Raw genomic sequence first — 25,303 nt, forward strand, 5'->3', positions numbered from 1 at the left:
TAAACGAAACAAAGTCATTTCGTTTCGTTTATTAACGTTAAGAACGTCAAATTAACGAAGTGATTTTGCTTCGTTTTCTGCCATATCAAAACGAAATCAAATCGTTTATGTTGATTATTAATTTCAAACTATGTTGGCAAAGCTGATTGATGGCGGAGTCATTAAAGGTGAAGGCATTAGCCAAGCTGATTGCAACTTTTCTCATGAATTTTGACAGTACGAACATTTCTCAGAGTATTTTGACATTACCACCAACGAATTACACAAACAAATTACATGGAGTTCGTGTGTATGTCCGCTCGCTGTTAGCACCTTACTGGCTTCACCATGGCTATAGCATTGCCAGCACAATTCAAACTTTAAGTATCACGTTTTTGTTAACGTTTTTACCGTTAACGAAAGCTTTTCGTTTCGGTTGAAAACGAGATACAATTTATCTTGATAATTTCTTTATCGATAATATTTCGAAGTGTTTCAACGGAAACGGTGGAAATTTTTTGATAAACGATTAGCTTAACGTTAAGGTGCATCCCTGATTTGAACAGACATATTTTGTTGCTTTACAGATGAGCCAACCTGTATATAGTTGAACCATGCAGTGCGCGGTTGCATTTTATCAGAGTTGCCATAGTAAAATTTTATTATCAGTTATTTGTAATATTTTACTGTTGGCAACTCTGTTCGATCGTCATCGTGTCGCGATCACGGTCGTTAAAAAGCGAGCAATGATCGGCTGATGGTGGTCCGCAAACGCACTGCAAAGGAGTATTGTTAGAGTACTCCAACATGAAGAAAATGGAACACGCAATCCAATAATTTTTGCAAGGTTAAGGTAAGGTTACCGATACGGTTACCGATAAAGCTCCAATGTCTGCAGTTTTAGGCGTGCATACATAAGATAAGTTGATGGGATAAGTGCACACCTCGTTAACTATGGGAAAAATCATATGACAAACAATGAAGTCTATTTAGTACACAAGTTTCCTTTTTCTAGTTTTTACCATTTCAGGTATAACTGTCTTTTTTGGGATCTAGTATTGTAGACTTGAATTGAGGACATTCCATTGTTAAGTTACTGCGCTTCATACGTGAGCGAGGGCATAGAGACCTTAAATTGGCGATTACAAAGAAAAACGCAAAATTTCGCAAAGGTTTTTTTTTATCTGAAACTTTATGAAACTCCCTTTAATGTGTATGTATTCGTTCAATGGAATTGGGCGGAATCAAGCAAGTTTTATTCTATTGAAAACGAAAAATTTTCTAAGCCTACCAAACTTTTAGTGGCTGTCTAAAACAAAAAAAAATTTTTTTTTTAAAATGCCGGCGTGGCTGAAACTTTATAATGCTGTTACAAACTACCCAAGTATGTTAAATAAAATAGTTTGAAGTCAAAACAGTTATCGAAAAATCCACCACGTGGCCACAAAATTAGTCAAAACTTTTGGACTGTGAAATGATTTTTACACTTGTTCCAATTATCCAAGTTTCACAATGGTTATCATGGTGATCGTGGGTTTTTTACTTTTCTGTGTATACATTTTCTTAACAGTTGGTTATTAATCTGTTGCATGTCAAAACATTTTTGGGATTGGAGAACATTGTTTTTTGGACTTTTGGCATCTTAAAAGTGAAAAAAGTTACACAGTGCGTTGTGAAAGAATTTTGTAATTGAATTTTAAGTAACTTCCCGATAAGCTACAAGCTTGAAACTTGGAATATAGTTCAGAAACCGATGACAATGCAATAATAAGAAACAAATCGCCGCTATGTGGCGAAAGGATCGAGATATTCACAAAAACGATTTGGCTCATATTTGGAACACATAATACATACAATAATAGAAAGCGACCTATGAAAAAAATCTCCACTAGGTGGCGCAAGGGTGGAGATATTCCCAAAAATCGTATTGGTGGTCCGATTTGGCTCATATTTGGAACACATAATACATACAAGAATAGAAAGCGACCTATAAAAAAAAATCGCCACTAGGTGGCACAAGGGTCGAGATATTCACAATATTCATATTTGTGGTCCGATTTGGCTCATATTTGGAACACATAATTCATACAAGAATAAAAAGCGACCTATGAAAAAAAAATCGCTGCTTGGTGGCGCAAGGATCGAGATATTCAGAAAAATCGTATTTGTGGTCCGAATTGGCTCATATTTGGAACACATAATACAAACAAGAATAGAAAGCTACCTATGAAAAGAAATCGCCGATAGGCGCAAGGATAGAGATATTCACAAAAATAGTAATTGTGGTCCGATTTGGCTCATATTTGGAACACATAATACATACATGAATAGAAAGCGACCTATGATGTCGGATTTGGCTCATATTTGCAACAAATATTTTTTTGGAAAACGGGATGCTATGTGTCAATTGCTTATCAACACCTGGTCAGGAATCCCTCAGGGTACCCATTGCGGTCCTTTACTATTCCTAATTTTTATCAATGATCTGCGTCAGCAATTCAAGTTCGCTAAATGTCTAATGTTTGCAAACGCCGTCAAGCTTTTTCTAAGAGTCCGTGATGTTTCTGACCACTTAAACTTACAATCTGATCTCAATTTTTTTGCCGAATGGTGCTCAAACAATAACTTGCTCCTAAACACAAACAAATGTTGTGTTATTTCATATTCTAAAAAGACAACTGCAACATATTTTAATTATAAACTAAATGACAGACCTCTGAATCGCTCTCATGAGATTAAAGATCTTGGTGTGATTTTTGACCCTAAACTTTCTTTTTCAAGTCACATTGATTTCATTGTATCGAAGTCTTTTGCAATAGTTGTATTTATTACACGTAACACAAAAGATTTTAAGGACCCTATGACGTTGAAGGCACTTTAAAGGCACTTTATACCTCATTGGTAAGAAGTCGTCTGGAATATTGCTCAATAATGTGGTATCCATTTCATGAAGCTAACTCGCACAAAATTGAGAGAGTTCAACAAATTTTTTACAAAAATTGCATTGCGTTTGCTTCATTGGCCCGATGGTCTCCCATCGTGCACTAGCAGGCGGAAATTGCTCGGTCTTCAGGCTATGTGTGACAGAAGAACCTATTTCTCACTCACGTTTGCTTATAATGTTATAAACTCTAACATTAGCTGTTCCGACGTATCCAAATTATTCATTCCGTATGTTCCTCCTCGTTATCTACGGAATAATAGACTATTTATCGAAGTAACTCAAAGAACGAACTACGCTATGAATGAGCCTATATCCAATAATATACATTTAGCAAATCGATATAGAAGTGTTCTTAATTTTAATAATAGCTTATATAAGTTTAAGCTTGAACTCTTTTATATTTTTAACTAGTCTGTAATAAAGCCTGTAGTTTTTAGACTGAATGAAATAAATAAATAAATAAATATTGCATACAGTCCGGTAGAAGTGACAAGAAAATATTTTGGAGTTGGAGGAGGGACGAGCATACGTGGCGCAGAGTCGAGTAAAGTCTTTGGAAGGATTATGAATTGAGGACTTAGATTGTAACAAATTGTCTGGAAAGAGTCCTTGTAATAATGAGTCACTAAATGAACTAAATAGAATGAGAAATAATAGGCAATTAAATAAACACTAAAATCTTGAAAATAAAAAAATAAAAAAAAAGTTTTTAGTTAAATGGTTTTTTTGAAAACAATACTTACATGAAGTATTAATAATACTAAAAGCTAGAAAATAATTAGGTAGTCCTAGGTACTAGTCATCACACTCCTCATCAATCTAGGGCGTTGATCAGACATTTAAATAAAAGCGTTGGGCGCGTGAAACTTCTGAAAATGTGAGGCGTAGCATAACCTGATTAAGGTTCAGTTAGTCTTACTTCTGACTGTCAATAGAAATTTGACGCGTCCAACGCTTTTATTTAATTGTCTGATCAACGTCCTAGATTGATAAGGAGTGTGATGACTAGTACCTAGGACTACCTAATTATTTTCTAGCTTTTAGTATTATTAATACTTCATGTAAGTATTGCTTTCAATAAAACCGTTTAACTTAAAATGTTTTTTTTTTTTAATTATTTTATATATTGACTATGACTATGCGTCCATAACTATTTAACATCAATTTTTTGCTTAAAATAATACATTTTTCCCGGTCACTCCAATGTGTGTCCATAAATATATGAATTCATGTACATATGTGAATATTAAATACTGTATTGCTCTCAAGTTTCGTTGCGGTTTCCTGTTTCAGCAATTCGCCGCTGCGTGAGGTTTTATGTTATCAAAGAGTCTGCGTATTAGCCAATTTCATTCTGCGCCTAGTACTCGGGCTAGAAAGACGTCTTTCGTCGATTTTAAACGGACAACACACAATTCGGTTGGTTTATTTCAATAAACTAAAATTAAAATTGTTAAACATAATAAAACAAAAAAAGAAAAGCTATATTAAAAGCGTAGGTATGTACGTATGTACAAGTGGAGAGAGCAAAACCATGCAAATAACGAAAATAGTGATGCATAAAATCTGGTTCGAGATTTAAATTAAAATTGGGAAATTTTAAATCGACAATCATAACTAACAGGTGTGGTGTGGTGATAGAGAATAAATAAAAAGTGTTTTTAAAAAATAATTAAAAATATTACAAAATAATTAAAAATATTAAAAATAAAAACCAATAAACAATTGATACGTTGGATTATATTTATTAAGGTGTAGTATATGCTGTATCTACATACCTAAGTAATAGAACGAACTCAAACATTTTATATCCAGCTGTGGGTTTAAACAAAAGTTTAAATTTGTATGGCGTTCAAAAAAGTCTTGATTATTCAAATTTTGAACTAAAAACTATTGACCAAAAAGCCGAAAATATAGTTTTGTAGCCCATTACCGGGGGTTTTTGTCTATATAAAACATAGACATCAATTATTTTTATTTGAAAGGAAATGTGTGATGCATTTAGAAAAAGGAATTTCTAAAATTCAATGTGATTCTTAAGCGATATCACGGTCTATACGAAATTTTGGATTTTTTCGAGTCTCACCGCTTCAAACGGTAATTCTAAAGGCATGTTACTTAATTGGAGTCGTTTAAAGGCCAAATTAAACTTCCTTAACCCTAACGCCATAGTCGTAACCATACCCATATCCATATCCATCTCCAATGTGATCGATTAATGGTGCCTTAACCTAAAAATTGTGAAAATTTCATAAAAAAGAGGAAAACGCAAAAAATTACAAACATATTCCACAAAAAATAAGTCTCTTAGTCAAAACGTATCCAAAACAATAAATAAAATATACACAAAGTTAATAAACCCTTCAAACAACGCGAGTACTCCATAAATATTGTAAGGACCCTTCAAAAAACGCGAGTACTCCATAAATAATGTAAGGAATACTCCTTTGGGAGTATAGGAGTGTTCCAAAACTAATCTGTATTCATACAAAAAATGTGCTCCAATTAACATTGCGATGTCCTAGGAGAGGAGTAGGTGATCCCACTCTCGCTTTGTTTGTGAGTATTCCATAGAGTACATACGTGAGAGTACTTTCCAAAGTACTTTCACTGTAGTACTCCATGGAGCACCCACAGAGGATCATATGCCAAAGTACTGAAGAGGCATTGTGTCGGAAAGAATTATGGGAGTGAATTAAATTTAAAATGAAAGTAAATGAAGAGGGGCAATACAACTTTTATATTTTATACTACGAATATTCTTATGTTATTTAGCATTTGCGTGAATAAAGGCGGTGCCACAATGACATTTTTCATATAGATGCGTTTAGCACAAGCTTATGCATTCCAATAACATCGCCACAACCAACCAAAATGTTGCGTTTGTAAATATGAAGGAACTTCAGACGTGGCAATTGAAGTTTATTACGCCTTTCCCATTCACATACAAAATTTCGCGAAGCACTGGTATAAAATTGTATCCCCTTACAACAAAGATACTTGCTAACATATTTTGTGTCGTATTCATTTGTTATATTACAGTTTTTACCTGCGAAAAATGTTAGAAAATTTACCAACCAGTGGGAAAAATAATTTCACTTGCAAAGTGTGTCAACACCCTTAACCAAAACAAATGTCACATTCTTCTTCTTATGCTTTGCTTGTAACGAAATTTGGGAGATGGCTACTTTTCAATATCAGATGGCGCCAGTGTCGCTCATTCTACCGTTCTCCATAAAAATTCATGCAATCTACTCATAATGCATAAGCTTGTGTTAAACTCATCTATATGGGTTGCATTTTATCAGAGTTGCTATAGTAAAATTTTATTATCAGTTATTTGTATGCAATATTTTACTTTTGGCAACTCTGTTCGATCGTCATCGTGTCGTGATTACGGTCGTTAAAAAACGAGCAATGATCGGCTGATGGTGGTCCGCAAACGCATTGCAAAGGAGTATTGTTAGAGTACTCCAACATGAAGAAAATGGAACACGTAATCCAACAATTTTTGCAGGGAATTCACCAACTCAAATATTTTTATGTTATGGAGTTGGCGAAAAACCAAAAACCAATTGGTTGCCTATGGTTATGGCGTTAGCGTTATGGTATGGCACCATTAATCGATTACATTGATTTCCATAAGGTAGGTTCGATCAGCTGTTTTATCTGGTTATGGTTTTATGGTTATAAGTCACCATTAATTAGCCCTTAAGGGGTATCGCACTATGGTTAATGCGGCAGTTACTCACGAACGTACGTACCAAAAACGTGTCAGCTGACACGACCTATCTTATGAGTGTGCAATGTAAACGAAAACTCACCGACGTGCAACGCCCGCACGTACGTAGCCCGGAACGTAGAAATCAAAACAATTTTGATTTTTTCCGTAAGAACGTGTCAGCTGATCGCTCGCTCACTAGACAGAGTTGCCTAGTAAACTTTTGTGCGCTAATTTTTGACCGTTACAAGTTTTATGCAAAAACACCTAATTAAAGTTTGAAAAATTGTGAAAATAATTCGAAATAATTATGTAAAAGTGCAGATTATATATCTAATCTATTTATATTTATTTAATATTAATTCCAGCCTTGTACAACATCAAAAATTAAATTGGAAAAAGTTGATGTTTCCATAAGCATGCATGCAAACTGGTCAATGGCAACAGTGCTTATCTGTAAACAATACACACACAAATATGTTATGTACATGTACACAGACGCACACATTGATTCCTACGGGCTTGAGGGTTCGGTCAAACGTGTTTCGTACGACACATTTCCGTACGTACGGCACACGTCGGTGGGTAACTGCCGCATAAAGCTCATATATTAATTTATTGCTTCTTCATAGAGTAATCTGAACTGTACCCCCGCTAGAATACGCTTATCGTTTTCGAATCGGCCCCGAAATTTATATGTAATATCATCAACTATACTGCCGTCCATTGCAAAAAGGCAGTTAAGTGTAAGAAGTGAAAGCTTGTTCTAAAAAAAAAATAGTTTTATTTGCTACAAAACAAAAACTAATGTGATTGTGTTACATAATTCTTTCCGGAGCCTGAAATAAGACGCGAAACGCATAAAGTAAATCTAAAAGCAGTAAAATGAAATTTACAAAAATATCATAAATAAATTTTAGTCTCGATTGGAGACAGTTCAAAGGTGCCGAAGGGGTCAAAGTTATTATTACTCTATGGAGACTCAAAATATTAAAATTGAATTTTTATATTTCTGATACCCAAAATTGATAATAATATACTGCCGCCCATAGCGAAAGTTCACTTAAGGTCTTTTCGAAATTTTGATGTCAATAAGTTCTTACGACTTCAATTAATCCCTAAACTGTAAAATTAATCCCTAAAAACTCAAACTTAAAGACAAACCAATATTTAAGGTTTGTTTTATATTTCGAACATCTGAAATGTCCCAACCAAAAAAGCAGTGCGTAAACTTCCCAAAGCAAGAAAGCAGCATAAATAAAGATTTCTGTTTTTATACTCTTCCAGAAGATGTATAATTTTTTGAAGCTTACTCTTCTAGCTTTTTTTTTTTGATAACTTGGCAGAAAATTGAAAAATTGTTCGACTTGGTTAATTATACCTTTCTTGAACATGAAATGGTATATTAACTTTGGTCCGATGTTTGTAACGTTGAGAAATATAGAAGATAGACTCACCATTAAGTATACCTAATTGATCTGGGCGACGAACTGATTGGATATAGCCATGTCCGCCTGTCCGTCCGTCTGTCTGTTTGAACGCAAACTAGTCCCTCAAATTTTGAGATATCTCAATGAAATTTGGAACAAGGTTGTCTTTTTGTATTATATTAGACATTTGTCGGATCCGGTAGGATCGGACCACTATAACATATATCTCCCATACAACCGATCGTTCAGATAAGACGATTTTGGTCATTCCTGCCGCAATTTAGAAAGTATAAACGTGAAACTCGGTGATGTATATTCTAATTTATCATAGAAGATATCCTGAAAAAATCACTTTGATCGGAGCTATATATAGTTATATCCCATACAACCGATCGTTCAGATAGAAAGATTTTTAGCCATTTCTTCCTTAATTTAGAAAGTATAAACGTGAAACTCGGTTAAATATATTTTAATATATCATAGATGATTTCCTGAAAAAATAACTTTGATCGGAGCTATATGTATGTATATAGTATATACCTATCCCATACAACCGATCGTTTAGATAGAAAGATTTTTGGCCATTTCTCCCTTTGTTTCCAATATAAAAACGTGAAACTTGGTGATATATATTCTAATATATCATAGAAGATTTCCTGTAAAACTCATTTCGATCGGAGCGGATCGTTCAGATAAGGGGGGTTTTTTGCCATTTTTTATTCCATATTTATCTTAAAAATCGTTTAGGTACATATGTACATCTGTTCACTATATATTTCTTATATCACACATCCGATTATTTGGAGATTACGAACGGAAAAAGATTATTGTTCAGCCCCATTCATGAAAGGTATGAAGTCTTCGGCACATCCGATGACAGTCCCGTCCTTACTTGTTTTATTTGAATTAATTGTTTTTTATTGATTTTTCATTTAGTGCTTCGCTTTAATAAATTGGTGAAATTTATGGTGCAAAATATATTGATATGTTGCGATGACATTGAAAACGCCTGATTTGTATAACCACTTTTGTGCGCTAAACACAGATAAATTTCGCCATAGGATTCGTATAACTCACAGAGATGCGCGTCGTTGATACCCCTTTCGACCACATCGGATCAATTTTCTTCATGAATAAAATACGGGCGTCTTAAATAATTTTTTTTTTTTTTTTTTTCAAAAAAACTGTTATCGCCAACGTTTTTACAACAGTTTTTCGACAAAAAAAAATATATATTTTTTGGGTTTTGGGGAGTGTTTTGGTTACCCTTTCGCCATTTTTTTCGCAGGCTCGATATTTACTTTTTGGGTATGAGTAGTGGAACTTTTTTTTCTAAGCCCAAATCCTATCGAAAAATCGATGGCACGATATCGGTTAACTTTCGTCCATACAAATCGACCCAGGCTAATGTATATGTCTGAATTTGAGTTCCTTGCTAAGCCACAGCCAAATAGTATGGGCGATAAGCGCCAAAATAATGAACGAATTAACAATACAGTAATGTATATCGACTTATCCTAAAGGTCTAAAGGGCTCTGCCTGTCGTTATGCTTATCACGGAAATATTCTAAGCTCACCTAACCCGCAAAAAAACCCTCAAGTCGCTCGTATGAAGCACTTGGGTAGTAGAAAAATAAATTCTGTTGACCATGCATAAGGCAATCGGCCAGACAATTTAGTGTTACCTTTCGCCAATATTGGCTTCTGGTCTACCCCTCTGGAGACAAAACTTCACATTGCAAAACTCCCCCAGTATGTCCCCTTACAACGCCCGAGCACCACCTACATAGAGCGGAAGTTCCCTGTGAACGAGGCATCCCTGCAAACAACTTCTTTACGTAGCTAAATGAGCCCCGCTTTAAACCTCACTTCTCCTGTGATACGACTTTATTAACGACTTCACTCAGATACGGCCTTATTGGCAGAATGTCTGGGATACGTCCTTTTAAACAAAACTTTTAAGTTGTGACCTTTCTAACACGATAGGTCGATATACATACATATGCAAATTGTGTATACTTATGTAGTATTCTTATATCTCTTTTTTTGTTATAATGCCCTGGGTACAGCTGGTTATAAAATTTATCTCATATTTAGTATAAGTACATAAAACAAATAACAGTTAATTATTTTTCTTATGCAATAAAAAGTTGCACAGAACGTACTTACGTATGTATGTATGTACAACGTTCATTTAAACATGCAAAACACACAAACAATTACATTTATTGCATGTTTCTATTTCTATACAACTGCATTCGACCACTGCATTCTGTTATTGCAACTGCGCATGCTCCACTGCTTAAAAATCGTATATAATTGCAACTATGTGTATATGTTTGTATGTATGCATGTCGCTGTACTCGTTACCACCAATTTTCTATAAAATTTCTATTTCGTGGCTTTGAGTTGCAAAAACAATTTTAAAACAAAAACATATAACCAATGGGCCGCTAAGTATTTTCTGACTGTTGTATTCAAGCGTAAAAGAAAACAAAATAAAATACAATAAAAAATACTCTAAAGAAAAACCCATGTCAAATTGTATGGCCGCTATTACTACATCTGGTTTGTAAGGTGGTAAGGTGGCTGTTTGCACTCATCCAATTGGTCACATAAAACTTTCGAAAATAACTCTCTCATTCGAATCGAAGTACGGATACATTTCTGTTTTGCGACAGGTGACGGCAATTGCGAGAACTGACGCCCAGACTTTCCCAACTCATTGGAAGACTCCCAATTTCCCTACATCCAAACACGGATGCGTATAGCATAACTAAGGCACCGAAGCCTTTGGACTTATTCGTTACATTATGTTCAAATCTGCGTGAAGCTCATCATTGAACATCGCATCTTCTCGCGACACCGTCCATGATTCTTAGTCTTTCCATTAAGACAGTTATGATGAGATACCTGCAGAGCGCGATCTCTGTTCGTCGAGAGAGGTCTTTACTTTTCATATGCCTACTCAGTCCATAGTAGCCATTGTTGGCCATAATTGTTTTCCGTTTAATTTTGAGACTGACATTGTTTTCGCTGTTACTTTCGATTAGAAAGTTTCACTGCTTCGAATCTATATCCCTCAACACTGACGTGGCTACCAAGACGCAAATACGCGCATTCAGACTTTGCTGAATGATGACAGCAAGTATTTGTCTCGTTCACGGCAAAACTCAGTTTTTTCACTACATTATCCAAATCAGGGAAGCAAGAACTTACAGATTCAGAAATATAATAATTCAGCCAACCCTTTTTCGCGCTGTCCATGCTGCTTTGAATTCGACAAAACGGTGGTGCATGTGAATTAACTTATCCTAAGCCTTCTCCAGGATTCGGTGTGTCATGATAATCTGCTCGATAATAGATTTACCAGGTATTATGCTGCAGGTCCAAAAAGTTTGTTGACTTAACACATACTCAATTAGTACGATTGGAGGAATCACTTTTTTTGGGGTTTGGGCAGAAATACTTAAATTTTTATGTACTTATCCGGAACGTACACTCCGCTGTCAGGGTTTGCTGCTCCGGTACGTGGTGTAACCTGTTGTTGTTGTTGTAGCAGTGCTTCGCCCCATCCAATAGGTGTGACCGATCATAAATTGTCACCAATATCCTCTAACGGGAGTCCAAGGAAACTTGCTGTTTAGCAGGGGTGGACCATAATGAGAGGGGTGTTAGAGGCGTTGGTTCCACATTACAATTGAAGAGATGGTTGGTGTCATGTGGGGACACATTGCAAACAGGGCATACATTTTGTATGTCGGAGTTGATTCTGGATAGGTAAGAGTTTAACCTGTTACATTATCCAGATCGAGGTTGAGCTAGAGTGACTCGCGCTTCCCTAGGGAGTGTGCGTTCCTCTTCTGTAAGTTTAGGATATTGTCTTTTGAGTACAAGATTCACCGGACATAGTGGTCCGACGCCTGTTTGTGCAGTTCACTGAGGACCTGCTTCTGTTTTTGGCTTCATACGGCTGTGTTCTCAGGTGCCGTATTTCCTCATAATGCTTACGGAGATTACTCTTTAAGCCCCTGGGCGGTGTTGGCTTATCAATCGGATGTCTGTTGGGATGTCCAGGTTTCTGGGTATTCAACCGAAACTGTTTGGTTAGCATTTCATTTCTCTCCCTGATGGGGAATATTCTCCCCTCATTATGTAGATGGTATTCTGGGGACATAAGGTGACAACCAGTGGCGGTTCTGAGGGCAGTATTTTGGCAGGCCTGTAGCTTCTTCCAGTGAGTAGTCTTTAGGCTTGGCGACCATATAGGGGACGCGTAGCATGCAATCGGCTGGCCAATTGCTTTGAAGTGGTGTAACCTTATAAGCTGTGGTTCTGTGTGCGTGTCAATTCGAATCGTGCTGGTTGTTTGTCCGAGCTCTCTGAAAACCTCGTCCGCTGCGGCTTGTAGTGAGTGAGAAATGTGCTCCTACTGCTCGGTTATATCGTCAGATCAATATAGCTCTCAGTGAGCATTTGTGAAAACCCAGTGGAGTAATTATTCCATATTTGTTCGACCAGTAGCTTCTCGCACTTTCCTCGAGTCAGTGCGTGCCCTTCTCACTATACAGAGAGGCGTTGTCCACCCTGGTATTAAAGTTGCCAAGCAGTATTTTTGATGTTATCACTGGGGCAGTCATCGTTGTTGTTGTTGCTGTAGCAGTGCTTCGCCCCATCCAATAGGTGCGGCCGATCAAAAATTGTCCTCAATATCCTCTAACGGCAGTCCAAGGAAACTTGACGTTTCAACAGGGGTGGACCATAATGTGAAGGGTGTTAGAGGCGTTGGTTCCACATTACAATTAAAGAAATGGTTGGTGTCATGTGGGGACACATTACAAGCAGGGCATACATTTTGTATGTCGGGGTTGATTCTGGATAGGTAAGAGTTTAACCTGTTACAGTAGCCAGATCGAAGTTGAGCTAGAATGACTCGCGTTTCCCTGGGGAGTGTGCGTTCCTCTTTCGCAAGTTTTGGGTACTGTTCTTTGAGTACTGGATTCACCGGGCAATTCCTGGCATAAAGGTCCGACGCCTGTTTGTGGAGTTCACCAAGGACCTGCTTCTGTTTTCTTGCTTCATGCGGCTGAGTTCTCAGGTGCCGTATTTCCTAATAATGCTTACGGAGATGAATCCTTAAGGCCCTGGGCGGTGTTGGCTCATCAACCAGATGGCTGTTGGGATGCCCATGTTTCTGGGTATTCAACAGGAACTGTGTGGTTAGCATCTCATTTCTCTCCCTGATGGAGAGTATTCTCGCCTCATTATGTAGATGGTGTTCTGGGGACATAAGAAGACAGCCCGTGGCGGTTCTGAGATCAGTATTTTGGCAGGCCTGTAGCTTCTTCCAGTGTGTCGTTTTTAGGCTTGGTGACCATATAGGGGGCGCGTAGCATGTAATCGGCTGGCCAATTGCTTTGTAAGTTGTAATGAGCGTTTCTTTGTCTTTTCCCCAAGTAATGCCAGCAAGAGATTTGAGGATTTTATTACAGCTCTGGATTTTCGGTACATTTGCGGCTGCATGCTCACCAAAATATAGATCCTGATCAAACGTCACACCCAAGATTTCGGGGTGTGGGACAGTCGGCAGCGTAGTGCCATCGACGTGGATGTTCAAAATGGTCGACATTTGGGACGTCCATGTTGTAAATAAGATGGCGGAAGATTTAGTAGGTGATAAAACCAGGTTTCGCTAGGTGAAAAAAATAGAGAGATCAGGGAGGTAGCCGTTTATTCTGTTACAAAGCTCATCGATCTGTGGGCCTGGACCTGTGGCCATTATTGTGCAGTCATCGGCGTAGGAAACGATAGTAACTCCTTCTGGTGGCGAAGGTAGCTTTGATATGTAGAAGTTAAACATAAGTGGGATAGGACACCACCCTGTGGCACTCCTTGTTTAATTCTTCTTGGTTTTGATGTTTCGTGCCGACCGGCAGTCATCGTATTTTTGTTTAGTTTGCTATCGAAAGAGTCAGTGGCATAGTTCCCAGTAAATGTTACATTGATATACCTCACCTTGATGCGGACTGCGTGAAAAACAGTATTTTGCGGTGAAGTTTCTTTCCCACAAAAAAACCTTAGTGTGGCTTTTCCTTATTATGATCGCTGTGTTAAACATCGCAGAGCCCTATTAGTTACCCGTCAGTCGCGTTTGGTATTGATTTCAGCCTTTGTTTCCACGAAGATATATAAAGCAGGTTGAAAAGTCTTTGAACAGATTAAATCCGTATTATTTTTACAAAGTATGATCCTTCAAACGTCACCTGTAAAAATTTCATGTCATATTGTCCATTGTTGAATAAATGGCTTAAAATCAATTCCGTGTGTTAATTTATCATCGCTCAGCACTGGCTTGAAAAGTGTTATGGAGACTCTGCTCCGCTAAAATCTAGCATAGGTTATTGGTATGCTGAATTTAATCTCGGTCGTGCAGATACCGATGTCGCACCACGTTCTGGTCGTCCAAATGAGGCAGTACTCTAAAAAATATACAAAAATTCTGAAAATTGTTCGAAATTATCGTAAAATGAAATTGAGTGAGATGTCTGGCATGTTTAAATATCAAAAGAACGTGTGAATCATATTTTATATGAATGCATGCTTGGGTATGAGCTCTTTCACCAAGGCAATCCACAGTTTCACAAGTCGCTCGTAACAACGGAAACGTTGTGTGAATTGAACTTTGAATTGTTGCCCCATCCACCGTATTTTCGAGGTGTATCCCCCAGCGATTACCATCTATTCAAAAATCTCAAAAGCGAGCTACGTGGAAAAAGATTTGCGTTAGAGGAAGAAGTGATTGCCGAAACTGAAGAGTATTTTGACGAACTTGAAAAACTACAAAATAGGTATTGAAACTTTAGAGAAGCGTTGGACTGACTGCATCACCTCAAAGAAGACTGCCCTGATGAATAAAGTCGAAATACGTATTTACTCACGTATTAATTCAGACGGACACTGTTACTTGACCATTTCCCTGAATGGGCATTCCAATTACATGCCCTGAAATCATAGTTCTAATGCATCTATGGTCGTTACAGCAAGAAAGGGATGGCATCCGAAGCTTGTTGTTACTCTTATCATAGATGTGGGCTCTTGCGTGGTCCCAAACGCAGTACGAAACCCGGGTACGGGTTTTAATCTCCTTTTGCGTTAGTCATACCTTATCACGAGTATATTCTAAGCCGCTAATGCACAGAATTTTTAATGAGATACTATGTTACTAATTCAACCATAGCTGAGATAACGGAAATACTTTTTCTCTGACTAAAAAAACACATGAAATACAGTTTCCTTAGTTTAAAAAATCTCTTATGGCCACAAGCAAAAAAAAAAAACGAATTTCTATACCAAAAAAGTTAGTAAACAATGTATATTTTGGCTCAATAATATGAAACTTGTTTTATGATTTTAAGCAGGGGGGACGTCCCCTACAAAGAATTAAAGTGGTTGCTATCTTTTCTTGCTAGTAAATGTTCATACATTAAATTGACAAATAATTTAGTTTCTTTTTCTTGCAAAACAACCCAAAAAAAAATGTTTTTAAAACAACAGTCTAACTATAACAGTAACATTAAGGTTGTTCGTACAACAATTTTCACTTCATCGAAACACTTCATTTCACTTATTACTATTATTACAATTGTTATTAGGCCTCGACGCACTGCGACCTTTATTAAGATCTATTGTGCTTCTCTTTTGTTTAAGTGCATCTTCAGGCTTTTTACTCCAGATCACGATAAGATTAAGAAACACTTAAGATTTAGTGTGTGCTTTTGCGAGTTCCCAGAAACGATGTAGATTATAGAGTGCTGCTCTACCACCCTGCTTAGCTAGGTAGTCTGCCTGTTCATTTTCTTCATGCCCTTGATCCCCAGAAACCCATCCTAACAAACCCTTGTTATTGGCTGGCAGATAATTTAGGACACCAATGCATTCATCCACTAGCTTAGAAGTAGTTGTGTAGGACTGCAAGTCATGTACGGCTGCCTAGCTGTCTGACATTATATGGATACTCCTCGATGATAAGCTTCTTCGTGGTCATTTTCTATCGCAAACTTCTATTACATGGATTTCTGCCTGAAAAATAGTGGAGTAGCAACCAATTGGCATCGATTTTTCGAAGTAAATCCCATAGATACCAGCTTCCGCTCCACTCCCTTGCACAGCATAGAACACTTACATACAAAACTTTTTTCCAGAAGCGAATATTTGAGATATGAATATCCATAGTATATCTTCACATATCGAAAACTAGCAAAATACAAACCCATAGGCCGAAAGTGATAGTAAAGTGTTAGTTTTCGTATAGCACGTAGGTACATACATAGTTATACAAAAAAGTGGTTTCATAGCAAAAGTCCTGTCATGTGTTTCGAGATGTTATAACTACGTAACCCTTACTTTAAAACCCAGCTAAAATTTGAAATCTACTAGATTTGACATCTTATAATCAACAATTTCATCGATTTTGTACATAAGCGCATTTGTTTTCCGCCTATGTTAGATCTTTCTTCACCGGCCGGTTCAACCGACTTTAACCCTACTACAGTTTGCCAAATTTTTAGTTATCGACCTAAAAATATGCTAACTCATATGATCAGACTTGTTGTTGAAGTGGTTTTGAGCATAATGTTTGATAATATTTAGGTATATAAATATTATTAGCACGCACATTTGAATTTTGCGGCTTAACGAGTGCCACATGAATACGACGCACATTAATATTATTTTCAAACCAGAATTAATTAATTAATTAATTTCCCCTAAAACTACATTATTTCATATTTTAAAGAACCTGATTCATTTCAAAATCAGAAACTGGAATTAATTTTTTGTTAGAAAAGGTAAAAAATAAAAAAAAAATGTTATAGTCTGCCTAATATATATACATACATACCTGCACTACGTTTTTATACTCAGTTGAGCAGAGCTCACAGAGTATATTAAGTTTGATTGGATAACGGTTGGTTGTACATATATAAAGGAATCGAGATAGATATAGACTTCCATATATCAAAATAATCAGGATCGAAAAAAAATTTGATTGAGCCATGTCCGTCCGTCCGTCCGTCCGTCCGTCCGTCCGTCCGTTAACACGATAACTTGAGTAAATTTTGAGGTATCTTGATGAAATTTGGTATGTAGGTTCCTGAGCACTCATCTCAGATCGCTATTTAAAATGAACGATATCGGACTATAACCACGCCCACTTTTTCGATATCGAAAATTTCGAAAAACCGAAAAAATGCGATAATTCATTGCCAAAGGCGGTTAAAGCGATGAAACTTGATAGATGGGTTGCGGTTATGACGCAGAATAGAAAACCAGTAAGATTTTGGACAATGGGCGTGGCACCGCCCACTTTTACAAGAAGGTAATTTAAAAGTTTTGCAAGCTGTAATTTGGCAGTCGTTGAAGATATCATGATGAAATTTGGCAGGAACGTTACTACTATTACTATATATGTGCTAAATAAAAATTAGCAAAATTGGATGAAGAACACGCCCACTTTTAAAAAAATTTTTTTTTTAAATTCAAATTTTAACAAAAAAGTTAATATCTTTACTGTATATAAGTAAATTAAGTCAAAATTCAACTCCAGTAATGATATGATGCAACAAAATCCAAAAATAAAAGAAAATTTCAAAATGGGCGTGGCTCCGCCCATTTTCATTTAGTTTGTCTAGAATACTTTTAATGCCATAAGTCGAACAAAAATTTACCAATCCTTCTGAAATTTGGTAGGAGCATAGATTCTGTGACGGTAACTATACTCTGTGAAAATGGGCGAAATCGGTGGAAGCCACGCCCAGTTTTTATACACAGTCCACCGTCTGTCCTTCCGCTTGGCCGTTAACACAATAACTTGAGCAAAAACCGATATATCTTTACTAAACTTAGCCCACGTACTTATCTGAACTCACTTTATCTTGGTATAAAAAATGGCCGAAATCCGAGCATAACCACGCCCACTTTATCGATATCAAAAATTACGAAAAATGAAAAAAATGCCATAATTCTATACCAACTACGAAAAAAGGGATGAAACATGGTAACTGGATTGGCTTATTGACGCAAAATATAACTTTGGAAAAAACTTTGTAAAATGGGTGTGACACCTACCATATTAAGTAGAAGAAAATGAAAAAGTTCTACAAGGCGAAATCAACAGCCCTTGGAATCTTGGCAGGAATACTGTTAGTGGTATTGCATATATAAATAAATTAGCAGTACCCGACAGATGATTTTCTGGATCACCTGGCCCACATTTTGGTCGATATCGCGAGAACGCCTTCACATATATATCTAAGGGCCACTCGCTTTTAAAACCCTCATTAATACTTTTAATTTGATATCCATATCGTACAAACACATTCTAGAATCACCCTGGCCCACCCTAATGGCGATATCTCGAAAAGGCGACCACCTATATACCTAATGTCCACTCCCTCTTAAAATGCTCAGTAACACCTTTCGTTTGATACCCATATCGTACAAACATTCTAGAGTCACCCCTGGCCCAACCTAATGGCGATATCTCGAAAAGGCGTCCACCTATAGACCTAATGCCCACTCCCTCTTAAAATGCTCAGTAACACCTTTCGTTTGATACCCATATCGTACAAACATTCTAGAGTCACCCTGGCCCATCCTAATGGCGATATCTCGAAAAGGCGTCCACATATAGACCTAATGCCCACTCCCTCTTAAAATGCTCAGTAACACCTTTCGTTTGATACCCATATCGTACAAACATCGTAGAGTCACCCTTGGTCCACCTTTATGGCGATATCTCGAAAAGGCGTCCACCTATAGAACTAAGGATTACTCCCTTTTAAAATACTCATTACCACCTTTCATTTGATACCCATATCGTACAAACACATTCTAGAGTCACCCTGGCCCACCCTAATGGCGATATCTCGAAAAGGCGTCCACCTATAGACCTAATGCCCACTCCCTCTTAAAATGCTCAGTAACACCTTTCGTTTGATACCCATATCGTACAAACATTCTAGAGTCACCCCTGGCCCACCCTAATGGCGATATCTCGAAAAGGCGTCCACCTATAGACCTAATGCCCACTCCCTCTTAAAATGCTCAGTAACACATTTCGTTTGATATCCATATCGTACAAACATTCTAGAGTCACCCTTGGTCCACGTTTATGGCGATATCTCGAAAAGGCGTCCACCTATAGAACTAAGGATTACTCCCTTTTAAAATACTCATTACCACCTTTCATTTGATACCCATATCGTACAAAAACATTCTAGAGTCACCCCTTTCCCACCCTAATGGCGATATCTCGAAAAGGCGTCCACCTATAGACCTAATGCCCACTCCCTCTTAAAATGCTCAGTAACACCTTTCGTTTGATACCCATATCGTACAAACATTCTAGAGTCACCCCTGGCTCACCCTAATGGCGATATCTCGAAAAGGCGTCCACCTATAGACCTAATGCCCACTCCATCTTAAAATGATCAGTAACACCTTTCGTTTGATACCCATATCGTACAAACACATTCTAGAGTCACCCCTGGCCCACCCTAATGACGATACCTCGAAAAGGCGTCCACCTATAGACCTCATGCCCACTTCCTCTTAAAATGCTCAGTAGCACCTTTCGTTTGATACCCATATCGTACAAACATTCTAGAGTCACCATTGGTCCACCTTTATGGCGATATCTCGAAAAGGCGTCCACCTATAGAACTAAGGATTACTCCCTTTTAAAATACTCATTACCATCTTTCATTTGATACCCATATCATACAAACACATTCTAGAGTCACCCCTGGCCCACCCTAATGGCGACATTTCGAAAAGGCGTGCACCTATAGACCTAATGCCCACTCCCTCTTAAAATGCTCAGTAACACCTTTCATTTGATTCCCATATCGTACAACTAGAGACACCCCTGGTCCACCTTTATGGCGATATCTCGAAACGGCGTCCACCTATGGAACTAAGGATCACTGCTTTTCAAAATATTCATTAACAGCTTTCATTTGATACCCATATCGTACAAACATATTCTAGAGTCACCCCTGGTCCACCTTTATGGCGATTTCTCGAAAAGGCGTTCACCTATAGAACTAAAGCCCATTCCCTTTTAAAATACTCATTATCACCTTTCATTTGATACCCATATCGTACAAACACATTCTAGAGTCAGCCCTGGTCCACCTTTATGGCGATATCCCTAAATGGCGTCCATCCATAGAACTATGGCCTACTCTCTCTTAAAATACCCTTAATACCTTCCATTTGATACACATGTCATACAACCACATTCCAGGGTTACCCTAGGTTCATTTTCCTACATGGTGATTTTCCTTATTTTGTCTCCATAGCTCTCCACTGAGTATGTAATGTTCGGTTACACCCGAACTTAGCCTTCCTTACTTGTTTTTTTTGCAATTACTGAAGCGTCACAGAATGTTGATCCCAACTTGTTTTGACTAAATTTGCCGAATCATTTAAATACAATTTTTGCTTAAGTGTTTTGAAGAAGTCTTAAAGTTCATATAAATCTCTTAAAGGGGCTCTTCAGACCGCAAAAAATTTATTTAGAAATCTTTGAGAAATATGTTAAACAAAAAATGGGGGGAGACGCGGAGTAAAATATTATAATTAATTATATAAGTAAAATCAAAGACACGTGGGTCCATATTAAGGCATCGAATCTCGAAGAGCTTTTGCAATCCCGGAATTTTAAAATGACAGTACTGGAGTACAGAGATTTTTGAAAATCATTCAGAGACTGTTATCTTTGAATTTGGGTTCAAAATAATAAAATAAGACAATTATATCAGTCCTATGTTTTAATATGATTTCAAAACAAATCTTATAAACAAATAAAAAAATAGTTTCGTTTTAAACAAAACATATGACCTCGAGCCAGCAAATAAAAAGGTAACATTTAATAGGTCGCTAAACAATCATAGTAAATAATTTGTGTTGTACGCTTTAGCATATGTGTTACATATGAAAGTTCAGCCAACCCAAAACACTTCTTTATTCTAAAAAAATATCCATAAACTATTGGATCATCTGAAGTAATATCTTAACTTGTTACATATGTATATAACCGACTGTTGAGGAACATCTTTCAGACTTCATACTAGTAGGGGAAATGGTAACTATATTCTAATCCCCTTATTCATAAAAATTATAAAAGGTTTATAAAGCTCTTGTAAATGGAAATTCGTATGGAAATGTCATTTTAAAAAGCTTTATAAGCCTATTTTATTTTATGAATAAGGGGGTAAATGTACATACTTCTAAATGTACACCACGTACGGCTGTACATTACTAGGAAAGAGGATTTCCTTAGGAGTGTTATTGAAACTTACAAAAATAAAAACAGGAAGACCATTCACCAATTAAATAACATCCCAAATAAATCCCGAAATCCCGGGATTTTATTTATTGTAGCTTCCGGTATTCGATACATTAGTCCATATGTGTATATGTATAGGCGAAATATGACGTTGATTACTTTAAATTTAGATTTTGTTATCGCTAATTTCATTCTAAGAAAATAAGTGTTTTGTTAATAATAGTTAAATTCATGACTAGAAACGACGCATAAGGTATAATGAATGTTAATTAATTACAACACGTGTTGTGAATATGGTAATGCACAGATTGGCTAAGATAAAAAGGAGGAGGACGCAGTCCTCACAGATAGGTAACCATTTGAATAAAATTTTATAATTACAAGAACAAAATACATAGAATTCAATATAACAGATGCAGCGCATTATATACATACATTATTTATTTACCGGTAAACGAATCAAATAAACAATTATACAAACAAAAAAGCAAACACTTAACTAAAAGTTATAGGCGCATAGTCAAAGTGAAAATAAAATAAGTTTGAAATTTAGTTGCTTAATTAACGATGAGCCCAGAAATTTTTAATCTCTATGAGAGCCTCCACTATGGTTACGAGGAGTTCGCTCAAGTCCAATTTATTGTGTTGGAAGTTTATCAGAATTACTAGCAGCGTCATTGGGTTGTTTCATTCCTACATCACCTTCGTCGTATCGTCTACGTTCTTCTATACTCCACTTCTAGTGGACGTTAAATTCTGCTCTAAAATTTTCCGCAATCTACAATCAAATATTTCTGTCAAATTTGATTACTTTATTTTATTTTAAAAATTACAGTCTACAATCAATTTACAATCATAGTTTGCAATCGACTGGATTGCTAGCACTTCGTTTAGAATCAAACTGATTGCAATCGATTTAAAGACGCCATTAAACGACCCAGTCAAAAATGCATAATAATAATAACATGTACAGTATTCATTAAAATACACTTTAAAAACGAAAATGAATGGAATTGATTGCAATGAAATTGTATGTACAATCAAGAACCGTAGCCGAGCTCTGATTGCAATCAATCATTTTAGCGAAAAAGTGATTGCAATCATATATCGGTGTACGTATATGAAACCGGTAATTTTTATTAAAAAAAAAAAACACATTTATTTCAAGAGAATGGTAACGAATATTTTATTCAAAGTAAGCGCCCTCGCTAGCTACATATTTTGACCACCTCTCAGGCAATTTATGAATACCTCGCCGAAAAAAGTCTTCGTTTTTTGAAGAAAACCAGTCATCGAGCCATTTTCCAACATTTTCGTAAGAAGTGAAGCGCTGTTCGCTTAGTGCGTTCCCCATAGAATAGATCTTTGAGAAATATGTTAAACAAAAAATGGGGGGAGACGCGGAGTAAAATATTATAATTAATTATATAAGTAAAATCAAAGACACGTGGGTCCATATTAAGGCATCGAATCTCGAAGAGCTTTTGCAATCCCGGAATTTTAAAATGACAGTACTGGAGTACAGAGATTTTTGAAAATCATTCAGAGACTGTTATCTTTGAATTTGGGTTCAAAATAATAAAATAAGACAATTATATCAGTCCTATGTTTTAATATGATTTCAAAACAAATCTTATAAACAAATAAAAAAATAGTTTCGTTTTAAACAAAACATATGACCTCGAGCCAGCAAATAAAAAGGTAACATTTAATAGGTCGCTAAACAATCATAGTAAATAATTTGTGTTGTACGCTTTAGCATATGTGTTACATATGAAAGTTCAGCCAACCCAAAACACTTCTTTATTCTAAAAAAATATCCATAAACTATTGGATCATCTGAAGTAATATCTTAACTTGTTACATATGTATATAACCGACTGTTGAGGAACATCTTTCAGACTTCATACTAGTAGGGGAAATGGTAACTATACTCTAATCCCCTTATTCATAAAAATTATAAAAGGTTTATAAAGCTCTTGTAAATGGAAATTCGTATGGAAATGTCATTTTAAAAAGCTTTATAAGCCTATTTTATTTTATGAATAAGGGGGTAAATGTACATACTTCTAAATGTACACCACGTACGGCTGTACATTACTAGGAAAGAGGATTTCCTTAGGAGTGTTATTGAAACTTACAAAAATAAAAACAGGAAGACCATTCACCAATTAAATAACATCCCAAATAAATCCCGAAATCCCGGGATTTTATTTATTGTAGCTTCCGGTATTCGATACATTAGTCCATATGTGTATATGTATAGGCGAAATATGACGTTGATTACTTTAAATTTAGATTTTGTTATCGCTAATTTCATTCTAAGAAAATAAGTGTTTTGTTAATAATAGTTAAATTCATGACTAGAAACGACGCATAAGGTATAATGAATGTTAATTAATTACAACACGTGTTGTGAATATGGTAATGCACAGATTGGCTAAGATAAAAAGGAGGAGGACGCAGTCCTCACAGATAGGTAACCATTTGAATAAAATTTTATAATTACAAGAACAAAATACATAGAATTCAATATAACAGATGCAGCGCATTATATACATACATTATTTATTTACCGGTAAACGAATCAAATAAACAATTATACAAACAAAAAAGCAAACACTTAACTAAAAGTTATAGGCGCATAGTCAAAGTGAAAATAAAATAAGTTTGAAATTTAGTTGCTTAATTAACGATGAGCCCAGAAATTTTTAATCTCTATGAGAGCCTCCACTATGGTTACGAGGAGTTCGCTCAAGTCCAATTTATTGTGTTGGAAGTTTATCAGAATTACTAGCAGCGTCATTGGGTTGTTTCATTCCTACATCACCTTCGTCGTATCGTCTACGTTCTTCTATACTCCACTTCTAGTGGACGTTAAATTCTGCTCTAAAATTTTCCGCAATCTACAATCAAATATTTCTGTCAAATTTGATTACTTTATTTTATTTTAAAAATTACAGTCTACAATCAATTTACAATCATAGTTTGCAATCGACTGGATTGCTAGCACTTCGTTTAGAATCAAACTGATTGCAATCGATTTAAAGACGCCATTAAACGACCCAGTCAAAAATGCATAATAATAATAACATGTACAGTATTCATTAAAATACACTTTAAAAACGAAAATGAATGGAATTGATTGCAATGAAATTGTATGTACAATCAAGAACCGTAGCCGAGCTCTGATTGCAATCAATCATTTTAGCGAAAAAGTGATTGCAATCATATATCGGTGTACGTATATGAAACCGGTAATTTTTATTAAAAAAAAAAACACATTTATTTCAAGAGAATGGTAACGAATATTTTATTCAAAGTAAGCGCCCTCGCTAGCTACATATTTTGACCACCTCTCAGGCAATTTATGAATACCTCGCCGAAAAAAGTCTTCGTTTTTTGAAGAAAACCAGTCATCGAGCCATTTTCCAACATTTTCGTAAGAAGTGAAGCGCTGTTCGCTTAGTGCGTTCCCCATCGATGCAAATAAGTGCAAATCGGATGGAGCCAAGTCTGGTGAGTAAGCGGGGTGGGGTAGCGGTTGCCAGCTGGACGACTCAACCAATTCCCGAGTCTGTTTTGTTCAGTGTGATGGTGCATTGTCATCGAGAAAAATCACTTTGTCATGTCTAATTTCATATTCTGGGCGTTTGATTGTAGATCGTGATTGTTATGTGATTGCAGTATTCTTGCAATCAAATTTTATTTTACGATTTTAGAGCTCTAGCTGCAAATTATCCAATACGCACATATCCTCCTATGAGGCATAACGGCGTATATACCATCCCCCGCTAAGCTACATAGGCAGACGCTACAGCGTTCTCATAAACCCTCCCCCAGACGATCAGAGTGCCTCCCCTACGATATTAGACTAT

At 36.4% G+C, this 25,303-nt stretch overlaps 1 protein-coding gene across 6 annotated transcripts in view; it reads left to right on the top strand.

The window, feature by feature from the left end:
- Positions 1-4,216: 4,216 nt before the first annotated feature.
- Cralbp (Cellular retinaldehyde binding protein) overlaps positions 4,217-25,303 on the top strand; it is a 52,320-nt gene continuing 31,233 nt past the window's right edge. The window contains exon 1 of one of the 6 annotated variants that reach the window (XM_067790150.1): positions 4,217-4,342. In XM_067790150.1, the coding sequence (XP_067646251.1) occupies positions 4,241-4,342 (102 nt within the window). In that variant the 5' untranslated portion in view covers positions 4,217-4,240. Of the gene's footprint in view, positions 4,676-7,292; positions 7,510-25,303 lie in introns of those variants that run through there. The other 5 variants (XM_067790154.1, XM_067790155.1, XM_067790156.1 and 2 more) reach the window with 5 other exon arrangements.

The sequence above is a fragment of the Eurosta solidaginis genome, chromosome 5 (assembly GCF_040869045.1).
Source record: "Eurosta solidaginis isolate ZX-2024a chromosome 5, ASM4086904v1, whole genome shotgun sequence".
In the NCBI taxonomy this organism is placed as follows: Eukaryota; Metazoa; Arthropoda; class Insecta; order Diptera; family Tephritidae; genus Eurosta; species Eurosta solidaginis.